General features: G+C 42.7%; 1 protein-coding gene across 3 annotated transcripts in view; it reads left to right on the top strand.

Annotated features, from left to right (window-relative positions):
• Positions 1 to 15,867, top strand: part of klf7b (Kruppel like factor 7b) — a 62,409-nt gene extending 46,542 nt beyond the window's left edge. For 2 of the 3 annotated variants that reach the window (XM_029530464.1, XM_029530462.1), the window contains exons 2-4: positions 546 to 1,197; positions 9,238 to 9,361; positions 15,226 to 15,867. In XM_029530464.1, coding sequence (XP_029386324.1) covers positions 642 to 1,197; positions 9,238 to 9,361; positions 15,226 to 15,277 — 732 coding nt within the window. In that variant the 5' untranslated portion in view covers positions 546 to 641 and the 3' untranslated portion in view covers positions 15,278 to 15,867. The remainder of the gene's footprint in view (positions 1 to 545; positions 1,198 to 9,237; positions 9,362 to 15,225) is intronic. The other variant, XM_029530463.1, reaches the window with a different exon arrangement.
• The last annotated feature ends 8,033 nt before the right edge of the window (positions 15,868 to 23,900 follow it).

Here is a 23,900-nt window from a genome sequence, read left to right as displayed (position 1 = left end):
AGCTCTCAGGGTGAAAGTCGCAGGTCGTTGTCAGATTGCCACAGAACCTCTCAGGATGGATGGTTGTGTAGACGCACACGGTCATGTTCCTAAGAATAGTCAGCCATGGCTTCTTTTAACCGAGGCCGAGGTCTTCCGCAAACCTCTGCCAAGGTGCCGTTCTCCAATCACTCCAGACATTTTTGGAACAGCCCAGTTTAGTAATGATTCAAACTTTGAACACCTTTGTTTGTTGAGCAGAGAAGTTGAGATCTTGTTTATGTTCTCTTTGAATGTGAGCAGAAATAATTCTCACTCACGTGAAGGAGATTTATATTTGATTTTAGCAAATATGAAGTACAAATCATACAAAGGTTGGTTTTGGGGTGTTGTACCTGAGCAAATATGCACACTACATGTGAGTTGTGTTAAACAAGGCCATGACAACCTTGCACAGTTGTCTTGCATGGGAACGTATGGGTGGGCCTGCAAGTGTAGGAAACTATGTTGTAACAAATGCTAGTTATATTTCTGTCTGACAATCTTTGTATGTCCTTATCTTACAGACATGTCTAGAGTTGGAGCGGTATCTACAGACAGAGCCCAAGCGACTCTCAGAGCTCTTTGACGAGGAGCTGGATTGTCTCTTAACACCGTCGTTCATGCAGGGTGGTGACAGCGATGAAGACCTGATGGACCCACTCCTCCCCAGCCTGCCTGACCAACCCAGCCCGCCACCGCTACTTGTAACTCTCCCCAAGGTTCAGGCCAAGATCGTTCAGGTGCCCAACAACAACAAGACCCAAGCAGAAGCAGGGACCGAAACCCTCACGAGCAAGGAGCAAGTCCTGGGGGGAGTCAGCGCTGCACAGCTCAGCGCCGCTGTGACATCCCTAACACCGCCGTCGTCACCAGAGCTCGGCCGCCACCTCATCAAACCCACACAAACGCTCACCGCGACGGCAGACGGCACCTTAACACTTAAGTTTGTGGCAAAGAAGGTCGGGTTAGGGGCCACCAAGCTGGTGGCAGCACGGGCATTACCGTCACCGCCAAGCCGAGGAGGGACCCTCAGTGACAGCGAGCAGGGAGGAGGAGGAAGCCTGGGAGGAGACGTACCAGAGAACAAGAAGAGGGTCCACCGATGCCAGTTTAATGGCTGCAGGAAGGTTTACACCAAGAGCTCCCATCTGAAGGCACATCAGAGGACCCACACAGGTAAGACCCTCACTGCTCCTTCTGCCTTCAGCACAATGCAATCATATCACAATGTTAACATTTCAGTTCTGGACTCCAGCACTTTGGATTCAAAATGAAGCAATGATCATGAGCTTACAATATATTAGATGGTTGTTATTGTGTTCTTCATCCGTGCATGGACATGCAGGAAAACTGTGGGCCACATGTTGTAATGTCCTCCTGTGGCTCAGTGGGTCACATGACCACACTGAAAACCAGTTAAAGCTTCAGCAGGGAAGATGTCTGATATCTGACCTCAGTGGCATCACATATTAAAAACTAATGGCTTTATTAGTGAGTGACTACACGCTGTTCAGACTATTCAGACAGAATGACAATCTCTTGTTAAACAACATAGTAATTTCATTGTTTCCTGTAAACATCACTCGTCTTGTCCGTAGGTTTAAGCGTCTGAAAATTTGCAGAGGTTTTTTTATTTACCCCCCCCCCCCCCCCTTTTTTTTTTAGGAGATTAAGACCTCCCTTCTTCTACTGCTTCACAGATGATCCTCAAGATTTGTTAATTTCCTAATTAGCATCGATACCAGCTGAGTGCCGAAAGGCCCTGCCTCAATAATTGCCTTTTGATTGATAGGCCTGGTAGTAAATGACTTTGCGAATTCAGCCGTGTCCAACTGGGTCTGACATGCAGCTCGAGCTTCTAAGTACAGCTGCCCCGTCGATGACCCTCAGACAGAACACACACCAGGCTAATGTGTCCAGTGGCTGCGAGCTGTGCTCTCTGCATGTGACGGCTAATAAATGAGAAGGTTGGAGTAAGATGGCTTTTGACTGAGGTATGTTATGATGACAGCATGATTTGCTTGTGTTTAAACATCATCAAGTAACCTGAACTCTGAAGCCTGGAACTACATCTGTCAGTAAGGAGCAGTCTGCCATATTCTGAATGAGTTATCACTCGCAAACGCACGGAAACAAAATCTTTCAATCAATCCCACAGCGAAGTCTTTCCAGTGGAAAGTCTTTGTTGTGTGTCTGAGGTCAGTCTAATAACAGCGTTCTTGTTTTGCATTCAGTAAATCAAATGATTCAGCAGATTTCCCTAATAAGCCAAACAAAGTAAAGCTGAGTCTGAAGAAGAATGAAAAAGACGCAGCATGTTTTTTGTTGGTAACCAAAGGCGTTCAGTGGTGAACATATCCAAAGACCTTGGAATAGAAACTTGTAAAAGCACCTTAAAAAGTAAATGGATATTCATAGAGGAGGTCGTTTTGAATCACAATTGTCACTCTGAGCTACAACAATACTTCTAAAGTGACAGTAACTGCTGTACCACAGTTTGTATACTCTGCTCTCTTCTGGATTGAACATGTCACAGCCGTGAATAACTGAGGATGGATCCATCACTTACCAGCAGCATGAGTCCTGTGCAGACTTGTACCACCCCGAGCTAACATTATTCAACTTTAGCCTTAACCACAGCATCATTTCCAGTATCTGGAGTGGTTCATGGCCTCAAGTTGTCATCTTCCAGTGTTAGCAGTTTTCCTTGGTTTTGAGCAGAATTACTGTAAATACCCTGCAGACCTCCGTGGTATTAATGCTGCCAACCTTGGCATCATTAATCTAGCATGTTACGGGCTTATATGATCCCGGTGACCACTGTATGGCTTTAGGTGCAGCATTATATTCCAGGGCAGCACCTACCACGGCCCGAGGAGCCCACAGCTGCAGCTTTATTATAACTAATCCGGAGTGGAGCAGCTAGATTTCTGCTGGTATGGCTGCTAGCTGCAGTATCTTTTAATCTTCTGAGTTGAGGCATTGAGCTTTTAAAAGCAGAATTACTCACTGAGAGAAAAAGAAGACACCCTGAAGACACTGCAGCTTCTAGGCACTACGAGCGTGCGTGTGTGTGGTATAAAAGATGGGGCGGCATATTCCCTCCCGATGTGTTCATTACAAGCACAGTACTGTAGTTTAATTAGCTTAATCCTCTTTTTGGGTTATTATGACCATAAATCATTGAACATACATGTAGGGAGGGATTAACATAGCCAAGACACTGGGAGGAGCAGCAACAGAGAGCCTGCACAGCATCAGTACACTTACTGCCACATCGTGCTCACCAGAAGCCATTAGAAACATCATTACAGCGAGGTCTGTCAGGAGCGTACTGCACATTTGCCGCAATTCTACATTATGTCGTATTCCTCTGTTCATATCTAAAACTATTTCCCTGAGCTGAGGCTATGATTTGAAGTCAGGTTCCTTTCCTCGTACAAAAATGTTCAATTAGGGATGAGTTGTAATAATAGATGTATAAATTAATTCAGTAAATCTCTAAAGTCCCCAGGCAGAGCTGCTCTGAATCAGAGCCAGGGTTTTTCTCGTTGTCTGGATTTTTTTTTTTTTTTTCATCGTCCTGGGTCTGGTTGCATATCTGAAAACAGAAGATAGCTGATAACTGTATCCTCTTTGTGATTAAAGCAGCAGTCCAAAAGAATACACTTAACTTCAAACTTGGCTCTGGATGGCAGAATAGATAAGTGATTTTGGAAGGATTTTGGTCCTTTAAAAGTATTAGCTGCACTTAATGGGATTTTATTTATTTATTTATTTATTTATTTATTTTTTCGGAGGAGGGTATCCTCTTAGTTTGCAGGCAACTTTTTCTCTAACTGCCAAAAGACTTGTCACAATATTTGGATTCATGATTTACACTGCAGATCTGTAGATGCTGCTACAGCATTTCTATTTCATCCCCACTAACAAGCTTTTCTGATAATAACCAATCCTTAACTGATATTCATGTATGTCATTTATGTTTTATACAATTTTTAGATATATATTTTATTACTCCACACCTCCACTGGTTTCTTCTCATCTCTATATGTTCTCAAAATCAATAGGCAGACTGAGCAAATGAATTTAATTATTTACAGTCTGCATTCATCTCTTTAATGGTAATCATCATTGAGTGGGCATGTAGATTAGAGACATACTAAAACAAAACCATGCACTGCATAACCTCGCAGTGCTAATAAGATTTTGAAATGGTGAAGATGGACTTCATTTACACTGTGATGGACTATGATATTTAGTTCATGGGTTAAAACACTGGCATGAGAGTCTGACTTCCAGAGACCTCAGCCTCTGCCCCGGCCCCAGGTACCACACAGCTTCATGTGGATTCAGGAGAAAAAACCTGCTGTGACCCCAGACCAACACACACACACACACACACACTCTGTACTCCTCTACACCCACTAAATCCAACCTCCAACCTGCTCTCTCTCTCTCTCTCTCTCTCTCTCTCTCTCCCTCGCTCTCCCTCGCTCATTCAGTTGCCAAGCAACTGCATCACACTCTTCCATAATTGGTTGGTGGCTGGTGGATTGTCCATGCCTGTTAATCTCTCTCTCTCTCTCTCTATCTCTATCTCTCTTACTCACTCCCTCTCTCTCACCCACCACCCCTCACTCACTGCACCCCCTTCTCTCTCTTTCTCTCAGTTGCTAGGTGACTTTATCACGCATCCTTGCCTTGCCGTGCTATAATTGGCTGGCGTCATGGTTGCTGTGGCGTCAGGCCCGAGCTGGCCTTGCTTCATTCCACCAACATTGTGCATGCGTGTGCGTGCATGCTTGTGTGTGTGTGTGTGCGTGTGCGTGTGTAGGGGGTGGGGGGTCCTATTGAAGGAAGATGGGGTGCTCTGGCCAATTACAGAAGATGGGTGTGAAACGGCCGCCTGTCTGGCACCTGCGGCCCCCACTCATACCCTGTATCACGCACACACACACACACGCAGGTTGAGAGTGTAGCGTTTCTCCAACAGGCCTAGAGGATAAGCTGCCAAGTGGTTTGCTATTGTATGTTGAAAATATTGGTCCTGTAGTCTGGAGTGAGGAGGAGGACTCACACATACAGATACTCCCCTCGAAGATGCAACACAGAAGATTTTTGGTCCTTTACGGTACTCAAAGTAATCTGTCACAGAATCACACACATTTTCCACAGCTGTGTCAGAGGACTGTGGGCCTGTGCAGAGAGGTGGAACCCCTTGTTATAGCTTCCACATAAATATGTCTAGTTTGCTTATTTTAGAAAATGCAAGGGAGCAAATTCATCATGATGCCGACTTGCTTGGTCTCTTCCAGCTTGATTCATTTCCTTTAACTACCTTTACAAAGTTGAGGTGAATAAACAAAAATTCACCGTCAATACTGGCCGTTAAAGGCTAACCATTGCATAAACAGTCCAAGATGATCAGTTAATATTTTCAAAGATTAACAGTAAAGGATATAATCCAATGACAAGCACTTCTGCTTCATCACATTGTGTTAATATTTTGTTTTTATGTAAAAAAAGAAGGTAGCTTTTGAGGTGTTTCTCATGGATTGGTATTAGCCTGGTCACAGTGATAATATGACACTATGTACTGTTTGAGCTGCCCGAACACTCCAGGAAGATACTCCTGCTCCTCCTGGGGGATCTGACACATGCAGCTCGAAGAAGTCTCTCCAGTTTGTTCTGAAGTCATCCCTCAGGTTCCCACCAGATCTGTCCTTTTGCTCAGAGAGAGAAAGAACCTCTCTCTGTCTGAATCACCTCCCCCACTCCGCTCCCATGTAAAGTGAAGGAGCCATCACTTAACAGCACGCTTCCTGCATCTTATAACCAGCCCATTGAGCATTCATAGCCTGTGATAAGCATTTTTTTTTTCTTTTTTCCTCTTGTCTTTTTTTCTTAAAATCTGATAGCACATATACATTACCCACAATGCAGCTTTAAGTGCAGGAGCTGTAAGGATGGAGTGGTAGTAATGTAATATAGTATTGAGCAGAGACAAGGAGCAGAAAAATCCAAGTGAGCTACAGCACAGATCTTTACCAAAATTCACAAAAACTACAAAAAAGGGAGATTAAACACAATTTATTCAATAAAAATAATTCCTTTAATTAAAAGACTTCACCCCAATCAACTTCATGCCTGGAAAGAAAATTAACTTGGCATATGCACGAGTCCTCCTCCACAAGACTTGTAATGAAACTTTGATGTGTAAAATCAAAAATAAAGACCTGAAAAACCCTGATGACAAAAGGCAATGAAACGCAGAAGCCAGTGCAACCAAAGCTATCATAGCCAAGAGAGGTGAGACTCTGTCAAACAGATCAGAAACCGTAGAAGGGCCGGCAGGAGAAGGCTTTTTCCAAAACTGAGCAATGGTGAAAGAGGAACAAAAACCCAAATCCCTGTTGTGGAAATCAGAAACCAACCGCTCAAGATTTGCCTGGAGAATTTGAATATGCAAATCCAGGAGAGCACAGCTCGTGATCTAGAATTCATTTAGTCCGAGAACAACTGCGTTACCCGGCAGACATACTGTGGATGAAAGATGACTCCGTTCAAAGAGACACAGGAACTGGAGGGGGGCATACAGGGGAATAGGGCATCATTCACAGTTGGATGTTCCTGTAGCACATCATCTTTTACTTGTCATTGCATCACCTTGCTGCTCTGCACCTGGGAAGGTGCACTCTCGGCTGGTTGGCTTATTCTGTCATGAAGATTAAATTAAAGTTCAGATACTCATTCTCATGTTTAGCAGGTGTGTGATGAAAGGTTTTCCCCTGCGCTAAGAATTAGGACTTATGGGTAAACAGAGGAAACCATAGTGAAGATGAATACTGGAAGTTGCACGTCATCATTTTGGCCATTTATCCAAAAAAAAGTTTCCTTTTTGTCCTTCATTGAGTACACTATGATTTTTCTAAATGGCGTAACAAGCTATATAAATTATTTTAATGCCATTTTAATTATTGTCTGTAGTTTCATGATTTATATTTTGATATTCCTTAATCAGATCATTTAATTTCTGAGGTTATAAAAAACAGAGGTTAAAAAATTTTGTGTGTCACTCATGACACAAAAAATGTCAGTCCATTTTGTACTGTTTCTGCAATTTAAACTAGAGTGCAGACATTTTTGCAGGTCCGATGCAACAAGATGACATCATGTTTCCTCATCAGGACAAAACAGAGATGTCGGTGGCAGCGGTTTATATGTATGGATTGAAATCATTACTCTTAGTTTGGGTTTTGTTTTTTTTTTTGTTAGCAACCATTTTAATGTCACCATAGCAACACAACTCCGAGGAGATGACCTTGACAGTGAAGAGAAATTCCTTTGTGCGTTTTGAATGTGCAAATTCAAAAGGCCCATAGCGACAGACGTACTTGTGAACACATGCTATTGCTTCCTAATATGTTTCCACCATATTGTGAAACTGTTCAGTTTTCATATTCATTTAGTTTTGCATTGGAGCGGTGAGTGTGTGGGTGTGTGTTTGTCCCCTTATGAAGATCAGTGTTTGCTGTGATGGGAGTGGAGGGGCTGCTGGGACATCTGGCTAACTCACTGTAAGCTTCTGTATTACTCCCCATTAAGAGTCATTAAGACCCCAATTAAAGTTACCACCCCCCAGTTCTTTCTCACACACTAACACTGAGTGGCACATGGGGGGGGGGCTGCAATTAGATTTGGACAGTTTTTCACCACAGTGCGTGCTGTGTGATGAAGTGTGTACTCTGCTTATAGCAAATATTTAAAATTCATTCAAGAGTTTTCATGAACAACTTTTTGCCGCATCACATGGAGACACCATCCAAGTGCACGTTTCTTTAACAGCAGATTAATGACCCCAGGAGCAGCTTCACCCACCTGCTAGATGCATAGGAACAGAAAAAACAGCCTGAGGGAGACAAAACTCCATCAGTACTTGTATTTGAATTATAACATATAGACAACTACTTTATTATCAGAGCACCGTGTTTCAGCTTTCAGATTCATGTAGCAAACGTTGTATAGTTTTAACCCTGTGATCATACAAGGGAAGGGCCCGATGACTCCAGAGCTGTGAAATGTTTGCATCTTCTTATTAGGCCTCAGTGTGTTTACTTGTGATTATCTGTCAAACTGGACTTCCTCAAGTAAGTTTTGTCCAAGTAGTGGAAAAACAAATCTGGACTATGTTTCTGTCTTCTTACTGGCAGTCTTTTAATCCAGTCCCACTCCTTCGAGTTTTAATTTCAAACAGAAGTGCTTGAAGTTCTTTGTTTCTCTGTCATTGAGCTGCTAATTTAATTCATCTTAATTCAACTAGCTGTACATTTAGTTGCTTTGGGCAGCCAGTCCATGTCTGATTTAAGGGATGGTAGATGAATTATTGAATTCATTTGAATGTGCTATTCCTTCGACTGCTACCTTTGGTTACAATTCCTCTAGAGTGTTATTTGTTGGGCTGGTGTGTGATTTGATGGAAGGTCTAAAGTCTAAATCTCACTTTAGCTGTATCTGCTGACCCTCACACACCACAAAAGCACACTCAGTTACAGACATCAAATATAAGTCAGTCCACACACATTACAAACACACACAGACACGCACACACACACACACCCACACCTCTAACCAAAAGAAAAGCACCCGCACATACTCACATGCACACAGCTGGAAGGCTTTCTATCACAGAGAGATAACTACAGGCTGAGAACAATAGACCATCTCTTCTCCCATCTGGTGAACTGGGGGATGAAACTTCATTTACATTTCAGATCCCACCACCTCAGGGTGTGTGTGTGTCTGTGGGTTTGTGTGTGTGTGCGTGCGTGCATCCGTGTGTGTCTGTGTGGGAAGGAGGAGGGGAACAAAACGAGATTCATTTCAGGGTGAATTTAGGATTATGAATTAACACGCCACAGTGCTGAAAGACTTCATTTACAGCTAATTGAGTGTATTGGCTCATTGAAATGGCTGTTGTGTTAAAACTGGTCTGCCTGCCTGGCCCCCAGGGTGTGTGTGTGTGTGTGTGTGTGTGTGTGTGTGTGTGTATGTGTGTGTGGAGGTTTGAGTTTGGGTTTGAGAAAGCCAGGGGCGGTAACCTACATTAGTGAACAGCTGTAGTTTAGATGTGTTAAATTAGATGTAGAAATTGCTATAAAATGTGACACCTCATCTCTCTCTCTCTGTCTCTATCTCGTCCTCGCTCCCTCTCAGGTGAGAAGCCGTATAAGTGCTCATGGGAAGGCTGTGAATGGCGTTTTGCCCGCAGTGATGAGTTGACACGACACTACCGCAAACACACCGGAGCGAAGCCATTCAAGTGCAACCACTGCGACAGGTAAACACACATGCTGGCACAGACGCAATGACAAACACAGAGCATACTTTGTATTTGCAGGACACTGACGCCCTTCATCTCATTAACTCAACGTACATTTACCAACAAGTCGAACTCCACCAAATCAGCCTGTGTTACCTTCCGATTGCCCTCCTCACCTCTCAGGGACAACGTATCCCATATTTTTGTCCAGGACATCAGGACGGCAGCAAACACAGGTGTACATAAAAAAAGAATTACAGCTGAATCCATTTATTGGCATCTGGCTGACTAACAAAGCCGTCGCTAATCTCCTCAGTAACACCTGTGCTTTTTCTGCTATGACCAGTCAGTCTGGTTTTTAAGAAAGAGGCTTGATCGACAGTTTGCTTAGTATTCATCAATATATTCTTTAGAGGATTGTAGAAGACTTTTTTTTTTTTTCAATCAACTTCTTGATATAAAGTGAACAAATTCCCTCAGGCACACTTTGACAGTGTCAAATGTGGCCATGGTGCAGTGACCACACTCAGAAAGGGAGAAACCTGGACACTTAGCTTAATGAATTCTTGCAGGGATACTTAAAAATGGTGGGAAAGGGGATTGTTAACTTTAAAACAGAAGTTAGATGAGATAAATTAGAGCAGTTCATTTGTCTCAGTGTGTCACGCACAAAAATGAAGCCAGGTTTTGATTAGTTGAACTTAGCAGAGGCAGGAAGTGCAAAGGACGCTACGCTCAAATGAATAACCAACTCAAAGGCGTCCCAACATTGCTCCATCTACATAATTATTGTTCTTGTCATTGCTGGTTTCACTATTCATATAATCAAAGCCATTTTATTATTTCGCAAGATGATCAGTCAAATAAAGTGTGATGTGGGAAACTTCTCACATTCAGGACTTCTGTATTTCTTTGTGCTGCCGCTGGGCCTGGCTGCTGCTGGGCATTAATAATTAGCAGCAGCAGTGAGAAAGCTAACTCGTCATAAAACCCAAAGCATCCCATTTTGCGGTATTACAGTTTAAGACTGTATTACGTCTTTGACAGAGCTGGGCTAATCATTTCCTCCTGCTTGCAGGCCAGACTAAATACGTCATACTGTAGTTCTCCTCCCATGAACCCACATAAAGTCAAAAAGGATCAGACTGATATCTGGTGAGACAACAGACAAGCTGGTAAATGAGTTTTCTTTGCATAATGTCTGCGCATTGCATCCAAAGCAGCAGGGAGTCGCTCTGTGACTCTGACAAATGATAAATAAAACACCGTTTTTCATTCAGCCTAAGTCAGCATGCATCTCATGTGGCATTCACAGGCAGCATAATAATCTGCAACACATTTCACATCTCTTTTCTCGTGCAAATCAAATCAAAACCTTTCAAATAAACAGTTAAAAAAAATTCTTCTCTGAAGTTAAGAATGGACGTGAGTATTGTCTTCAAAATCTTTCCTCCCTCAGCAGCAGTGAACAGGAGGAGCTCAGCTGAGTTTTTATCTGTCAGGGATGATAAAGGTTCAAGGCTGGAGTGTAGATAATGAGTTTAAGGATAAGGAAAGTTATTATCTTTAAAGGAGCTGAGATTCTAATGGGATCACATTGTGTGGCAGCCACAGGAATGTAGAAGTGGACTGAATAATTATGAGGTTTTTTTGTCATGTGGTCAGCAGTGAGAGATTTTACCCATCGATCCTACGTCAAAGCATTTTTGTTCTCTGACGGCGCTCTGAGGCAGCTTCACCTCGATGAGTGTGTTTGAAACGAACATCAAGCTGAATGCGACCGTGGACGACAGGCAGGGATGTCTTTGTGAGTCTGTCAAGGGTTACCGTCTCTGCTTAGTGTTTGGTCCTCAAGGTGGCAAGAGAGGAGTACATGAGTGTGTGTGTGTGTGTGTGTGCGCACGTGCACGTGCTTACTCATGCCCTTGTGCTGCTAGTTAAATGGATTCTGGCTATTGGCAGACTGGTCGCAGTTAATTGAGTGGCACCAGATGCCAGCTCCACTTTAACATACACTGTGTGTGTGTGTGTGGTTGGGAAAGGTAGTGCAGGCACACACACACACATAACGCGCACACACTTTTGCCCTGGAGACAGTGTAATTGGCTGTTGTGAGTTCCCTCTAGTTTTGGTTTTAGACATTAAACCCTCCAGAAACCTGCTGGAAGCTTCTAATCCTGGCTGAGAGCTGGGACTGTATTAGCTCCTTTCTGGCACAGACACACACACACACACACACACACATACAGCATGCGAAGCTACAACACATACACAGAAATGCAGAGAAGGAAACATTTAGATGCAAAGTCGTATTGACTAACATGAACATTAAATATCCAGACGTAACGGCACACTTGGATGCACAACACAGCCTCAAGCTGAGCCACAATTGAGACTGCGTCTACTTTAAGATCTGCAAAGAAAGTCGGGGAAATATTTATGGGTGTTCAGGACTGCCGAGGCAACAGCCCTGTTCATTTGCTGTACTGACATGACAGTGGGAGCTCGTCGCGGCTTGGATGGGCATGAAAATGTCCTGGTTGCATCATCACTGCAAAGGATTGTATTGTTGTTGATTAAAAGTTGGACACGGCAAAGAAGGAAACAAATTTCACTCTTAACAAGAGCTAAGTCACTGTTAACTTTGCTAACTTGTTTACATACCTAATCTGAGTTCACAATTTTTATTTTGAACAGAACATATGTCATTCCCAAAGTGAATATGAATTTCTACACCACCCCCCTCCCACACACACACACACACACACACACACACTAATCATTGCCGCGTAACTATATTTTCTGTATTTTCTATTTCATAGATCTTGCCTTTGTCACTCCACCCATGCCAAGTGCCCAAATTACAAGTTAGTGTGTGTGTGTGGGTGTGGGTGTGTTGGAAAACACACCCACCCACACACAGCTGTGGTGGGTGGAGCTCAACAAATATTAACATGAGAATGGCAAAAAGTGGCAACCATGGAGAGGTTAACATTAGATAGACTGTTCAATCTGACACTATTTCTCCAGGGGAAAACAACACACACACACACACACACACACACACACACACTGTCATTAATCCTGCCTAATCAAGCAGGGACCCCCCGATGTTTCCGTGGAGCTGGAGGAAGGAGGAGTGATGAGGAGGAGGACAAAAAAGAAGTGAGGAGGAGGAGAAGGGAGAGTTAAGAGGAGGATGGGAAGGAGGAGTGTGTGTAGGGAGGGGTGAGGTAGGGGTGATACCAGCTGGTCTGGCTGCTCTGCCCCCCAACGGTGACACGGTAACTGGCATGGCCATCTGTCCAGCCACACACACACAGACTGGTGAAGGTGCACAGTAAGTACCACATGGTCAGCTAAACAGGCTGAGGGGAAACACTGGACTACAGACAACGGAGAGCAAAGTTCAGCTGTACACTCTCACTGTCCTGATGACAGCACAGCTTCAAATATTAAAACCTGAAGGGATTAACACGTCAGAGGGGGTTCTGACCACGCTTTACGTTTTCTAACACTAAATCAGCCGAGAACGAGTCTTTTGGTCCTGTTATGTTTTTTACTTTCATTCATCTCACGTTTGTTTAACAATCTTCGTCCTGGAGATTTTGCTTCAACAGGCCTTTGGTGTCAGAGGCTGCACAAAGCTGGATTTATGAAGTGACCAGCTCTGATCATCACGCATGAGTGAATCTGAAAAGACCTGTTTTCAGGGATGGACATAGCTGTCGTCTTCAGAACAGGCTAAAACAAAGAGAGGGGAAAAGATACATTTTATAGATTTATTATCGCACTAATATCTCTGCGGGTCTCGGATTGGAAAAGAAGTGATGAAGTGAAGAATGATGGCTTGACTTCAGGACTCATCAGAGAGATTTAATGACTCCCAGCAGGAAGCAGCAGGTTTACACTATTAAATATAGCTCTTTCTTTTCAGTAGATTCTGTTGCCATATATTTGGATCAAATGCTATTTTCACCAAATTCAGGTGCTCCTGTTCGTCTCCAAATCTTTGAGCATTGTAGCAAGTTTTTTGTTTGTTTGTTTGTTTGTTTTGTAGCATTTTATAAAGATTAAGGTCCACCAAACAATGACAGAGGAAATTTTATCATTTAAAATTTTCAATTTTACTTAAAATCGTCATCAAGAGGTGAAATCAGGGCGTTCAGCAGCTGCTTATTAGCATAAATTATAAACAGCAGCTGTATGACCAAACGTCATTTACAGAAAAAAGTCAGAACACAGCAGCTCAGGACTGTTCGACATATTTAGAAGCATCCAGATGCTTTTCAGCTGAATTTGAGAACATTTGTAATGGCCTTCGCAGAAATAAATCCTAGCTAGGGTGTAAAGTTGGAGCCTAATTTCTGCGTGTTGAGTCTCGTTCCTGCAGCTCTTATTAAAGACAGAAAACAAAAAACTATGGGAGAGATGGCAGATTCTGTTGCAGCAGGATAAACTCTTTTATACTTTTGGGGGTTCAGCTCTGTTTGGTTGGATCACGATGGAGCAGGAGTCTGTCCAAATGCGCAGACAAAGAATAGCCTTGGCCAATTAATAATGAATAAAGCCTCTGGCAAATTGAATTTTTAATTTCTCATATTATTCTCTCCCACACTTTGTTTTGCTACTCCCTCAGTCAGATCATCCATGAGTCATTTTATTGCGCATGTTCACCGTTAATGTGTTCACAATGGTTTAATAAAATTCAAACCCTCCATTGTGAAGACACGGCATGACATTGTGAATCTTATATTCTACATCACCTGGTTTTATGTCTGTCGAAGAAGCAGGTGCAGTCACTGCTCAGTTAAATGGCCCGGCATCAGAAAGCACTGCCAGCCCGTCTGCATCAGCATCCGTGGTCACAATACATGCCTAATTAGTTTCCCCAGTCTGAGCTGGAGGAGAGACTGCGGGGCTGAGAGGCCTGGCTGTGATTTATGGTGCTGTTTTAGTCGTATGTAGGAGATCACTGAACTGAATTTACCCATGTTGGTCCTTTTGTCTGGGTTTCACCGCTTATAAAGTAGGACCGACTGCCGTTTCTGAAGGAAGAGGTTGAACATTTCTGTAGTTTTCTGCATTACTACAGTTGTGTGTCAAGCCCTGAGCTTTTCTCTCTGGGTTTAAATAATACACATACCTTTAGATTTTCTGCTAGGCTGAACTCATTTAGTTTAATGTGCTTCTACTAAAGTAGCTAGAAACTGCTTTTGAAGGAATTATCAATGAGTTCTGAATCAATCCATTTGAAATATTTTTACATAGCTCAGAGGGAATATTTTGAGAAGAAATACGGTATCAGTGTTATAATGTGCACTCTCAGTTTGGTGGTATCTCATATTAGCTGGTGTTAGCAGGCCTAATAGTCAGACTTTATCTGTTGTGTGTCATTGCTGCTGGAGGTTTGAGACCGACTAGTATTCTCAGCAAATACGCAATGAATATGTTTACTTCAGAGGGCTGGTAGCGTGGAGCATTTCCAGCAAATACACATTGCCAGTGGGGAGTTCAAGGGGCTTGGGATTATGGACAGTTCCCAGAAACACACAGAGCCAGTGGGGATTCAAGGGGGCCTGGGAGCGTGGCACACTCATCAACAATATACAGAGATTGTGCACAGATCAGCAACGCTTGCCAGCCTGAATTTGTATGGTTATTTTGTGCACATGTCCAAGGAAATGGGATTAATTGTGCCTTTGCACACATTGTTATCCCGTCAGTTGTTTTCTTATATTAGTCTTTTCACTTTTCTTCTCTGCTGCGGGTTCCACTGTTAAATATCATTTCACCTTTACATTATCTTTCTTTCAGATTTCTTGTATTTCGTGCATCATTTAGATTGTACTTGAACATGGTTTCTCTGATTCCCTCTGCAGGTGTTTCTCTCGATCAGATCACCTGGCCCTGCACATGAAGAGGCACATCTGAGGGCAAAGAGCAAAGGAGTGGGAGAGAGGAAGACGAGGAGGAGGGAGAAGAGAAGATGGAGGAGGAGGAGGAGAGATAGGAGGAGGAAGGGGTGGGCAGTCGAGCTACCAAACGCCCATCTCGATCACCCCGTTCAAAATCCAGTCGGCGGTCATGACGCCTTCAGGGCAGCGCATCCATCTGAAGGGGTCATAAAGATCGCGCAGACTGACGGGATTGGAGGAAAACAAGGAGTAGCTAGAATGTTGTTTTTCTTTAAAATTACACACACACATACTTGCAATAGTAATCAGTCCACACATCTGTCTTTGAATGCATCATCCCGGTGACCCCGGCTGCTGTCACGTGGCTTTTGGGGCTTGGACACTGCCAAACCAACATATACTTAACTTGCTTGATGAAACATTATACCACCTTTTTTCTTTCTCTGTATTCAGTGTGTTTTAACCATAAAGTCACTTTTGGTGAGAAAATAGCTCAGTGGGGAAACTTTTAATATCCATATAGTCAGTTGTTTGTGCTTTACCAGCTTCTGAAATCCAATACTCAACTTTTTTCTCGTTTTTTTATTATTATTGTTATTGGGGTTTTTTTTTTTATTTATTTAAGGGTTTTTTTTTTTTTTTTATGTTTTTCACACACGGAACATGAGAAACCATCATCTGCCGCAGTCAGCTTTAGTAATCTATGTGAAGAAAACAACAATGCCAAATCTGCAGGAGAGAGACTGTACAGATTGACTTCTAGCATGGCTGACAATCGAACCCAGGGCTCGGATGCTGGGTGTTTTTGGGGCACCCATGGGATCTCGGTCAGCGGGTGCTGCTGCAACTCTCAGGCTCTCCTTCAGTGGGTGTTTGTATCTCTCACCTTCATCGAGACGCCTGCCGCCTCCGCAGGCCATCTGACAGAAATGCGCAGCGACACTTTCTTCCCTTTTTTTCTACTTAGAGGACATTAATTCTTCTTCTTGTTATTACAAAGAATGATACTTTGTTATTTTCTCTCTTGGAGAAAATGTCTTAAAACTCACTGAATTGTGTTAGAGGAAAAAAAAACTGAAAATCTAAGATGACTTCAACAGAATGTGTGGGATGAGAAGGAGAGCGTTGTTGGTCTTTTAATCCCCATGTGCACTGACTCTGCTCCTGCGATCTGTAAGCAACCACAGGATGAACAAAAAAACAGAATCATCATACCGACTCTCAGAAAACGGATTTGTATGGGTTTTTTTTTCCAAGGTTCTTTTTGGAATAAAGTGAAAGAAGACACCAGAGACGTCTTCAGCTTTCCGTGTTGCTCTTTCCACCCTGCGATTCACTCCAGCTGAAAAACAAATCCCAGGCATGACCCTTCGTGGACTCGTACGCCAACAGTCAGGTGGAGGACTCGCTAAAAACTGGAAACCTGTTTGTTTTTTTGTTTTTTGTTTTTTTTTCTATGCTTCTGCTGATTCTGAAAGTCATCCTGGAGCTCGTTCACAGACTGCGAGATCTCACCTCCCTGGCAGCACTGCAGAGCTGCTCGTTGCTCGTTCACGTGGGAGTAAAGACGCCAACCAACCGAACAGACGCGGTCGCACTGGCCTGGTCAAAAATTGCCTGTTTTCGTATCCATTGACTGCACTGACTTTTTTTCAATGTTATCTGTGCTTTTCTTTTCTACAGTGAAAAATATGGGGAAAAAAAAGAAATGCAAAGAAAAAAAAATCATAAAAAGACTTGAAAAAAATACAATACAAAAACAATGCCGTCTTGCTCTACACATTACATACACAACAGACACACATACTCCGTCAACACACACACACACACACACACACGCGCGCGCGTACACTTACACTGCAGTTTCTTTGCTCATGGCTCTTCTTGAGATAAGACTAATAAGATTTAGGAAAATAATTATTAAACTAATGAACAGAGTTGGAAAACAAAACACTGCATGGCAGGCTTTATTGCAAATGCACACACACGCTCATGAACTCACACGAACACACAGACACACACACACACACACACACACACAAACACTCTCTCTTCCTGGAATTATATGTTCTGCTCCCAAATCTTTTTTCACAGTAGGAATTTAGCAACTGTTGTTTAGTAGAAGAGTATCTTAGCTCTCAGCTGGAGGTAACAAACGATTTCAAATACTTTGAAGTGAGAAATCAGCTTGTTCTTGGTTCCAACAATCACCCACAACTCCCTCGCTACAGTTTCTGCCTCTCATTTAATCAGCCTTTTTTTTATTTTTTTTTTACTTCAGAGACTTTGGTTACATTGTTGGTTGCAATTCAGCGTACGAGCTCCTGTTTTCAGTGAAGATAAATTGGAGGGAAACAATTGCAGCGAAATTTCCATCATGTTGAAAATCATGATAAGCCTCAAAGCCCCCTTTCTTTCCTGTTCTGTTATGTAGTGAATTTGAATGTGCTCAAGATGGAACGACGCCCCCCCATCCCCCAATCTCTTGACCCAAACAAAGATAAAAACCTGAATTATCAATGCACATTTCACGCTACTCTGCCAAATCAACAGTTGGCAGCTGTTGCACACAAGAGTGTAACAATCTGCTAAACGTGGACAGAAGCAGAAGACTACGAGCCAACGAGCTCGTGTTTAAGCAATGCAGGTTTTAACCTGGATTCATTTCAGTTTACCTAAGAAATCTGGACGATGGAGGCCAAACCTTTGTTTTGGTGAGGACATGCAGACTTAAAATTCTCATGAGCTAACTTAATTGTCTTTTGTTGGGATGTGTAAATTGTTTCCAAAAGCATGAGCATGAACCCAATTAAAAGGTTTTAAGTCACTGTACATCGAAGACAGCACAATTTCCGGTTGCCCCGGCAGTAATTAAATTCATATGGACAGGAGTCATCACAATCCGAATTCCCTCATAACAGCATAACAGTCAATCTGCTTAACTTAGTGAAGAATTTCGCTTTAGCACACTTATTAGCAAAAAGAATAACACAGTAAAGTCCTGTGGGCGGTTAGCCAACAACTTCTTAGCCGGTGTTGTACCTAGGTCGCTCCAGGCGCTGAATATTTGATGGAAATAATGGCTTATCTCTGTGACCTCAATTTAATCACTGATGTTAAAATCTCAGAGGTAAAAAAAAAAAAAAGGAATGCATGAGAGGTGGAAACTGGCGTGACCACATATCCACATCACCTGCTTCCTCTGCTCAGTGGATGCAGGGAAAAAAACAAAACAAATCAAAAACTCGCCTTTCAATCACTGATCCCGCAAACATCAGCACTGACACTGCTGGTCCGTCCGCCCACCGCCTAAATGCCCAGCGGCACATGCAAACGGTCTAATACCAGCTGCTGCCGACTGCTGCGGCTGGGTGAAGGTGCAGGGCTCCCGAAGCTGGCAGAAGATTACACATCCCATTGTGCCCAGTCATCATGCCAGTCGGCCTTGCCAGGCTTCATTAGGTGAAACAGTGAAAAAAATTTCCCCTTTAGGGGAGGTTTATGGTGCAGCTTCGAACAATCGATACCAAAAACCTCCAGTGTGGAACTGCCCTTCAGCCACGGGCAGAGTCTCCCTGGTCAGGAGAGCTCAGCAGACCGCCTCCATATGAGGCTTCTGTATCCAGCGGCAGCTTTCTCTACTAACTCTCTCTTTCTGCTAAATATGACGTAAAGCAACCCACCTTTGAGATGAATCCAGTGTTTCTCTTCTGATTTCCGTTCATTGTTACTGTTTTCTGTTCCAAAAGCTGTATCGATGGTTGTTTTCTTCAGCTTGGATGATGCAAAGTCACGCCAAAATGTTGAGACATGCAAAGGGATGTAGAAGGAGCCCTCCTTTACAGGACGTACAATCATAGAGGGATGGGGATCGTAGCACTTTTGTGAGGCTTTTGATGGCACGAATGTGTATTTGTGTGTGTGCGAGTGTGTGTATATATATATATATATGTGTGTGTCCCATGAATTAGGCATATTGTGAGGGAGACAGTGATCCGGAAAAGTGGTTGATAACAGAATTTTTAAACAGCTGAATATGCGTGCAACCATGTAATGTAATAGAAAAGTTGATACATTTGCTTTTAATCAAAGTCACGGCCCACAGTGTGTTCATTAGGTGTTTCATCTGAACCTTCATTATTTCATTCAAGTCAGAGAGCTCAATGGCTCAACTTAAAGAAATGCAAACTTGCACTTCATATTGAAGCATGTTAAAATCAGAATCCTCCCTCCCAGATAAAGAGAAATTCCCATTTTCCGAAGGGCCCCAATGGCTGCGTATTTTTTGTTTCTTTGCCACCCCCCGAACCCAAACCTCAGGATTTTTAAAGGAAGTTTGATAAAAAATTTGGGATCTTTTTTGCATTTCAGACTTTGTCTGGTGACTTTGTATTACTGGGTGCATTATCGAAGCGGCAAATACCCCAAGATGGCCTCATTTGCAGAGAAGAGGGGGTCAATGTCTACTTGTAGCTGGAGGCAAACGTCTGAATGCAATGTGACTTTAAATTTGTTAAAATTTGTCAGTTGAGGTGAAATTCCAGAGTATGATGAGCGTTAATTTGACTCAATTGTGACACCTTCAGCACATTTGTGTGTGGCTTTTGGAGGATTGCACTCTTTGTGTCGTTACATGTAAACATACCACGTTGGCCAAGATTTAATTTACCAATTGAAGATTGTGCATTTTATAATGCCAGCATGCAACAAATACACATCATAGTTCCTCAACTATTAAATTAAAATCCCTCTTGACGTGTGACAGGTGATAACGTCGTCTCCGATACAAGGTCACAATTTGTCCATTTCATTTTCAGCCTGTGTTTTCTGTCACGGCATTGTTCCACCTGTCGTCTCTCAGCCTCCCAGAGGCCGGCTTGCTGCCGTCCCACAGCTCTGATTAGGATTAGCACCTCTGGGTTGCAGTAAGGCTAATGAGATAGCTCTGGGTCACAAGGAAACTGAGTGGTCGAAATCAACAGAGACCTCGAGCTGAACCAGCTTCAGCCGTTCCTACCCAGAGGACAGATTTGATGAAACAGAAGATCCCGTTAGCACAGAGACGTGCCACAAAAGTGAGATATTTGTCAAAGAGATTAAATTTTGATGAAAAAAAAAGGGATTAGAAAAAAATAATTTACCCACATGAAAAACCTAATTCTTAAATCAGCCCCTTGCATTTTATCTCATGTATTACAGATGAAATAAATTTATCTGCAAAGTCCCATCAGATATTTAATCCGCTCTGTGTCTCCCAATCCTCCCTCTTCCTTCCCAGTTTAAGTGCCATTCCTGTTCCTCCATCCTCCATCCTTGCCCCCTCCCTCCCTCTCTGTCCACAGCAGTTGTCCATGCACTATCAGCTGCAGGAATGCTGAATGCACACTTTACGCAATTTGCCCAAAGATTTACATATTTGCAAGTTAACTGCTGTGAATGTAGTAGATGTAGAGGAACAGGCCGAGGGGCAGCGACGCAGAAAATTACTGATGGACAGAAGGTGGAAGGAGAGGAATTGTTATTCTTCGTCGCTCGTCCCATTTAATTTTAATTACGCTCCAAATCGTCATGCTTCGTATCATTCTCAGTCTCTCGTCCCCCGTCAGCTGGAGCCGAATGCATTGTTCACAATGTAAAATACTGTTCTCATGGTTTTATAGGGTGCCCAGTAGAGTGGCGCTAGCAGCTTAAGCAGGAGTGAAGTAGCTTTAGTTTAAGTTAGCTTCTTAGCACACTGCGAATAAGTCTCATTTTTCAGAGTGAAAAGTGGGCTGGAGTCTTTGGAAAAGTTGACCATCTCCATATATCTGATGGTCGGAGTTCAAAGCAAGAGGGCAGTCTACCCTTTGGCAGTTACTAAAGGTGCTTTCACACTGGCAAGTTGTGTCCTAATGTGGGCTCAATCGGCTCCTGTGAACAGTTTTTATAGGTACAAATAAAGAAAACGTACCGGTACACAGTCACAGTTGTGGGAGATGCATGCACCGAAATCTGCAACAGCCAAAAATGCTCTGTGACCTGAGATCCATTAATTATAAGACAAATACCACTCATCAAAGCAAATATCACAATGACCCAGCCTTTAGTGGAGCATGTTCATCACAGCTGGACGGAATAAACTAGTCAGTCTGCAAGCCGGAGGAGCTTTGGATTGAACAAAGGAAGCCAACAAAGTCAGTGTGAAAACAGCCTTCAGACCTCCTCTTTGTCATAGTTTGTCCACCTTTGAGGGACCAGGCTTCAGTTCCCACACTTTTCCACCGCATCACCCTGGAGAACGATTGTTACTTCTGGCAGCTTTTGTAAATAGCGTGAGATCGTACTTACAGACCGCTCTGTGTCCAATTAATCATACGTGGCAACAGCACTGTCTCAGACATTTCAGTATTTCTATAGATCCGCTTTAGTTCTCGCAAACATCGCACTACATGATCATACTTAGCTATTGCACTCTCCATGTGCGCGCACTGCTAGCATAGTCTGTTGGAGCACTCTGTCAAATATCCACTTGACATTTGTTACACGTCCAGGATGCACTTCACCACCAAGAACCATCTACGATTTGGTCCACTTGTGGTAGATCAGACTGACATATCTACTTAACCTTCCAGTGAAATGCCTTCTTTCACCGCTGTTATTCTGGGGAATCCATTATCCTTCACACTCAGTCATGCTGTGACTTGCTTCAACTTTCTTGGTATCAGTCGCATCCCGGAGTGTCTGTCTGTAACTACTGTGTTTGTCCATGCTTGATGTGTCAGTATATAAGAGATTCACAGTCCTTGACCCCTCTCCCTGTCTGTATGTTCCACCTCACCCAAACCGTACCCTCTCCACCAAAATCACAACCGTCAGAGCCCTCTGGGGCCCAACGCGCTGATAGTCTTTAGATATCCAGCTGCACTGGGAAGTATTCTGAGGAGCGATGCAGCTTGGGATCTCTGAGCAGTTCTTTGGTGAGACTGCAATAACTTTTCCACCTTGCCAGCTCAATGTCCTTGGTCAGTACAGTTTGTTTAACTTCGGTTGACTCTGCTTGTCGGGTGCTTTTTCATCTCTGCCAGCTGATCTGTTCACTCTCTGATGCCAGATTAATTCCTCTGTAAGTTCTTTTAGTATAAAAAAAAAAACCTTTGGGAGCTTGGCCTATTATTTCATCATGTGAAAGAGGATTGGTACCAAAAATTTCTGCCTATTATATCATACTACCAATAAAATAACGTATTTAGCACTACTTGAAATAAATTACACCAGGTTCCTCAAAGTGAAATTTGCGAAATTAGGGAAAAAAAACATTATTTTTGTTTAAGCTTTTCAAAATTGTTGCTTATGATGTCTATTTTGACATATATTCAAAATTAACCACCAAGCTACAATTACAAATTTTTCTTATGTTGAGGATGGAACGAGGAAAGTCCCTCCTAACCACCATTAACACTCAGAAAAATGTTTTTCTATCCAGCAGCATCTACAGATATAAAAAGCCTATATTATATTCATACTCAGTGTGAGAATTTTAGATTTGGGGTTTCAGTATTTAGGCAATCCCCATTTCTAAAATCTCAGCGGGTGAGTAGGAGGAGGACTGTTCACCAAAATAAACTGTTGAACGTAAACATAGATACCTTCAAAATAACAAGCTCCAGTCAAACAGAAATCTGGAGGACACCCAGGAAACACTTCGGCGCCAATCCTCACGCTGCACATCCGGCTAAGTGACCAATCTGGTGGCATCATTTAGTGAAAGCTGGTATTTTAGCACCATTACATCTAGTGTGTGGCCACAGTCAACTCAAACCACAACTGTATGTTGTGTGGAATGAATGGACATGTAGAAAAGTGAAGACGTGTTTTCACCATCCTAACGTCCCTCTCACCTGTCCTACAGGTGCTCTGTAACCCCGACACCTTCAGTCCATAAACTGTCACTCTCACCCGCTTTCCTCTGTCACCGTCACATCTGTTGAGTATTTTTTATTTTGTTTTATTTTTTTGAGTTCTCTTACAATTTTTTGCTGTACAAAGTGTTTAAAATATTATTTGTATTATATGATGTTAGTATGGTAATGTTCTTTATTAAGGAAGAAGAAAATTTATTTTTGTTACTGGTCTGTTTCATAATTCTTTTCTAAATTGGTATTGTAAGATATCTATGCAAGAACTGTTAAGTGGAGCATTTTTATTTAAGAATGTAATATGTGTAATAAATGGTAGAATCTGGTCGTGCCTCTTGTATTTTCTTGGCTCGAAAAGGACCTTTAGACCTTTTCTTGATCCTTAAACTAGCCATTTGTGTGTTCTGCTATTCTGACATAGTCAGTGTAGCATTAACGGTGTGATTTGCAGTAACACGATCAGAGTTCAGCATCAAACTTCACTTGACCTTGGCGAATCACAGACACACCTGTGCGTGATTGAAGAGCCTACTTGATGGCACATTGGGGATGCAACTAAAGCAACGCAGCCAAAAAAAGCTTTCATTTGGTCGGCAAATTATTTGGCATCTTTAATCCGTTCCTGGTTATACATTTTATTAATTGAAAAGCCACAGTTTTCATGCAACATCTCTTTGCCTGATGTGCTGTTTTACTGTCACACTGTCTTTTTATTACTTTCAACACTCGGCTCCAACAAAGATG

This window comes from Echeneis naucrates, chromosome 21 (genome assembly GCF_900963305.1).
Source record: "Echeneis naucrates chromosome 21, fEcheNa1.1, whole genome shotgun sequence".
Lineage (NCBI taxonomy): Eukaryota > Metazoa > Chordata > Actinopteri > Carangiformes > Echeneidae > Echeneis > Echeneis naucrates.
This window is presented reverse-complemented; position numbering and strand designations above follow the sequence as displayed.